The sequence below is a fragment of the Tupaia chinensis genome, unplaced genomic scaffold (genome assembly GCF_000334495.1).
Source record: "Tupaia chinensis unplaced genomic scaffold, TupChi_1.0 Scaffold144472_1, whole genome shotgun sequence".
Taxonomy (NCBI): Eukaryota; Metazoa; Chordata; class Mammalia; order Scandentia; family Tupaiidae; genus Tupaia; species Tupaia belangeri.
Genome location: NW_006204331.1, coordinates 792,743 through 796,934, shown reverse-complemented (window position 1 = coordinate 796,934; position 4,192 = coordinate 792,743). Strand labels below are relative to the sequence as shown.

The following is a 4,192-nucleotide window of genomic DNA, read 5'->3' as shown; positions in this document are numbered from 1 at the left end:
CCTCCTCACACACCCAGCTCCTGCTGCGTGGCCTCCTCTGGAGCTGCCAGAGCCATTCCCAGGTTGGGGCCAGCGGGAAGGTGCCTCTTGCAGAGTTGTCCTCCACCTCCTGTACCACACACTGACCGCGGACCCAGCACTCTTGTGCTCAGACCGGGGGCAGGTGGGGGACCTGCACACCATGTGGATGGGGCTGTGCGGCGTGTGCTCGGTTGGGATGAAAACACTCACTATGCTACCTGAGTCCACGCCTCCTATGCCTTTGTGGCCATGTGGCACCCGTCCCCACTGCTGTGAGCCAGGACTGGCCAGGCCTGGCCTGCAGGGGCCGGACTCAGACACTGGCTGTGCTCTGCCTGGGTGGTGGGCAGCTCTGCCCTCATCCCTCCGTGGCACACCCGGCAGGCGGGCCGTTGACAGCAGTGGTCCCTCCACATGCGCTGGGCCCTGTCTCACCCCACCGGCCAGCATCAGCACAAGGGTCCCAGGCATGTTCTCGGGAGCGGCTGGGGAAAGGGGGGGCTTGTGGGAACTGCCCTGGAGGCACCCCACAGGACCTCCTGGTGGGGCTGCCCAGCGGCTGTGGTATGGGTGGTGTCCAGCGCCGGGCCCAGCCCCCACTCCCTTCTAGTACTACGCGGAGTGCCATGGTGTCATCTATGTCATCGACTCCACCGATGAGGAGCGGCTGGCAGAGTCCAAGCGTGCCTTCGGTGAGTGGCCATTGTGCAAGGCCGAGCTGGGGAGGGCCGGCCCAGGGAGCCCCGCCATGTCACCAAGCTCCCAGGTGCACAGTGAGGAGGGCCAGGGTCAAGAGGTGTGTGCTGGTGTGTGCTACCCCCTCTCCTCCCAACCCTAGAGAAGATGGTCACAAGCGAGGCTCTGGACGGCGTCCCCATCCTGGTGCTGGCCAACAAGCAGGACATGGAGGTGAGCGGGCCCCACCCTGCCCCGTGGAGGTGAGCGGCCCCACCCTGCCCCGTGGAGGTGAGCGGGCCCACCCCTCCCCGCAGCCTCCCACAGCCCCTGGCCGGAGGCGGCTATGCCATCTCAGGACATGGGCCAGCTGGGGAGACCCAGGTGAAGGCTCTGGGCTCAGACAGCACCTAGGTCAGGTGACCACCCTGGCACTCGGGGCTGGCGTCTGGGCCACCCTTGCCCTGCTGGACCTAGGGCAGTCTCTGAGGCGGTCCTGCCATGGCTCCACAGCCAGCCTGTGGGCAGTTCTCGCGCTGAAAGCCTGCCCCCTGCAATCCCCATGGGAGGAGAGAAGGTGGGCACCACTGCGGGCCAAGCTGTCACCATGACACTACACGCCCTACTGCCTCACCCCGTGGGGTCGCTGGGACTGCCCCCTGCTACCCACCTGCCTCCCACTCGGGACACCTCTTGGGATAGGTGAAGTTGCTGGTTGGGCGGTCAGGGCCCTCCTGGAGCACTGCCCACTGCAGCCCTGAGGGCTGACCTGTGTCCTGCCAAGGCCACTGCAAGCCACTGCGCAGGGGCAGGGCCATGTCCACCGGCAGAGGTGGTAGGCAGGGTTCCAGCCCTGCTCCTTACGTCCTCACCCCCCCCAGACGTGCCTCTCGATCCCTGACATCAAGACCGCCTTCAGCGACTGCACCTGCAAGATTGGCCGGAGAGACTGCCTGACCCAGGCCTGCTCTGCCCTCACGGGGTGAGTGGGCCCTTCTCTGCGGGGAGCTCGGGGCCAGGGCAGCCCTTCACACAGCTGTCTCTGCAGCAAAGGGGTGCTCGAGGGCATCGAGTGGATGGTGAAGTGCGTGGTGAGGAACGTCCACCGGCCGCCGCGGCAGAGGGACATCACGTAGGTGCAGCTGGCCCTGCCGTCTCCCACAGCTGGTCCCCAGTGCCCAATGAGTGGCTCCCTGCTGGCCCCTGGCCCCCTGGTCTGGGAAGGGGGTTGCTTTGCCTTTGGGTTCCTGGTTTGCTTTGTGTGTTCTCCAAGACAAAATTCCGCCTATCTGGAAAAATGTGGGCATCAGAGCTTCTGTGGGGCCCCGCCCACCCAGCAGGGCCTCCCCAGCCCAGGCACGGAGACCGCAACCTGTCCCAGCGGCCTAGCCGCCTACCTGCTCCTTGGGGTGGGGTCTGAGGCACCTGGTGGGGAGTAGGGTTCCTTTGGAGCTCCTGGGGCGGCTCGGCCCAGGCTGGCCCTGTGAGTTTGGCCTGGCGCTGACCTGGCTCGCTGGGGAGACCCCACGTGGAACATCGCCTCGTGTTACCCAGTAGGGAGGGTGGGGAGAGGGGCAGTTTGTGAAGCAGAGCCCACCGCAGCCAGGCTGGGCTGCAGCCAGTCAGTGGGGTGTGGGAAGGGTGGGCTGGGTACCCGGGACATGGGTCTGAGGAAGTGCTCAAGCATCTCGAATCTCCTGGGAGCAGAGGGTGCCTGGGTGATGCCAGGCCTCAGGACGCTGCCCACCCCCCCATCTCTGCAGCAGGCTGCTCCCAGTGGGCCTGCTCTGCCCAGTGGTGGCCAGGACGTGCACAAATAAAAACCATCTGATTGGCTTCGTCCATCTGTTCCTCTAGGAGACTGAGGGCTAGTGTCCCCACTGGGCAGTGACCTAGACATGAAGCTGCTCCCCAGGCTCCTGAGGGGCCTCAGTGTCACCTTCCTGTGGGTGTGGAAAGGGGCCCGGTTAGGCCAAGAGATGGTGGAAGGGGCAGGTACGCCAGACTGTGCCCTCGGGGCCCTGGTGGGTGCAGTGGAGCTCCCACTGCCCTCCTGGGCTGGGGTCCAGGACCAGCCCCCAGGTGTCTGAAAGGAGCCTGGCTTCTCAGAAAGCACATGGGCAATTGGGAAGTTCCGGGACAGCTAGGAGTGGATGGGACTTAGGGTGCAGGGTGCCACTGGGGTTCTGAGCAAGGCTGGAGGTGGTCTCCAGGCAGCCACTTCCTTGGCGCCTCCTCTCCACCATCCCAGACAACTTGGCACAACTGGCTTTATGGATTGGTTAAAAACTCCCTTTGCTGTGGGCAGGGTGGAGGGGGTGCAAGGTGTGGAACAGGCTCCAGCCAGAGAGAAAAACCGCAGGCAGACGCCCACTCCAGCCCAGGCAGCCAGCCCGTGGGCAGTGCCACAGCAGCCGTCAGGACAGCCCTCAACCTCCCTGGTCGCGGCCTCTGGAGGGACATCCTGGAAAGCCTCGAGGTTGTCCGTGGTGTGGGGATGTCTAGGGTCATCTCGCTGCAGGTGCTCAGGAGTTCCCAGACCTGCACACCGAGCGACGATGTCCTCTGCTGGGGGTACAGTGCATGGGCTGGGGTGGGCCACTACCACAGAGTGGGATGGGACTGGACCAGACCGGACGCTCAGAGGACTCCTGCTACTTCCCTCTGAACCAGTGCCCTGGATGGTGGAGTCCTCAGTGGGTGGAGAAGTGGCCTGGCTTCCACATCGGGTGGTCAGGAGAGTGTTGATAGTTCCCAGCCCTGGCCACCCCAGAGCGACTGAGATGCCTGGCTTAGCCCCCCAGAGGGGCTGGGCTGCCTGCTACTTCAGGGTTGGGCTCCAAATCCCTTGCCTGGCTCCCCAGCCCACAGCACAGTCACGGGGGCGCAGGTGCACAGTGTGGTGGGAGAAGCCCAGCGCATGGAGGACCAGGCCTGGGGCCCTGCAGCTGTGGTGGGGATGGCTCTGCCTTGCTGACAGAGAAGGGGCAGAGGACATAGCTGGCACTGCGTGTCTTGCTGGGGGGGTGCCCGGCAAGGGAGTGGGGGACCATCAGGAGCTGGGCTTCTGTCTATAGGTCCAGCCTTGGCCTTGCGATGCCACTCACACCCCTACCTCTCCCTGGGGAACGCTGCCTTCCCTCCTGTCACCCGCCCGGGGCTGTCACACCATTGCCTGGTGGACACAGCAAGTGTTCCAGGCAGAAGCCAGCGTGCACGAGGCCTGGGTGGCAGCAGCAGGCCCAGTTGTGGGGGGCCCAGCATGACCACGCCTGGTCCTCTTGCTTCTGTGGACTGCAGCGTTCCAGGTGGTCCGAGCTGCCTGCAGTGAGGTGCACACGTGCTGCAAGCTGTGGGTCTCGTCTGGCGGCAAGGCTGCTGCACGACGGTGCCTAGGCACTGAGCACACGTCGGCCACTCACAGGTGGGCTCAGCCACCGCCCTGTGGCCAGTGCCCCTGGTGGGGGCCGCAGCGGGGGGGGCCCCCCCCCCCCCA

General features: G+C 65.4%; 1 protein-coding gene across 1 annotated transcript in view; it reads left to right on the top strand.

Annotated features, from left to right (window-relative positions):
* Positions 1-2,532, top strand: part of ARFRP1 (ARF related protein 1) — a 5,808-nt gene extending 3,276 nt beyond the window's left edge. The window contains exons 4-7 of the mRNA XM_006167067.3: positions 632-713; positions 860-930; positions 1,578-1,678; positions 1,745-2,532. Coding sequence (XP_006167129.1) covers positions 632-713; positions 860-930; positions 1,578-1,678; positions 1,745-1,832 — 342 coding nt within the window. The 3' untranslated portion in view covers positions 1,833-2,532. The remainder of the gene's footprint in view (positions 1-631; positions 714-859; positions 931-1,577; positions 1,679-1,744) is intronic.
* The last annotated feature ends 1,660 nt before the right edge of the window (positions 2,533-4,192 follow it).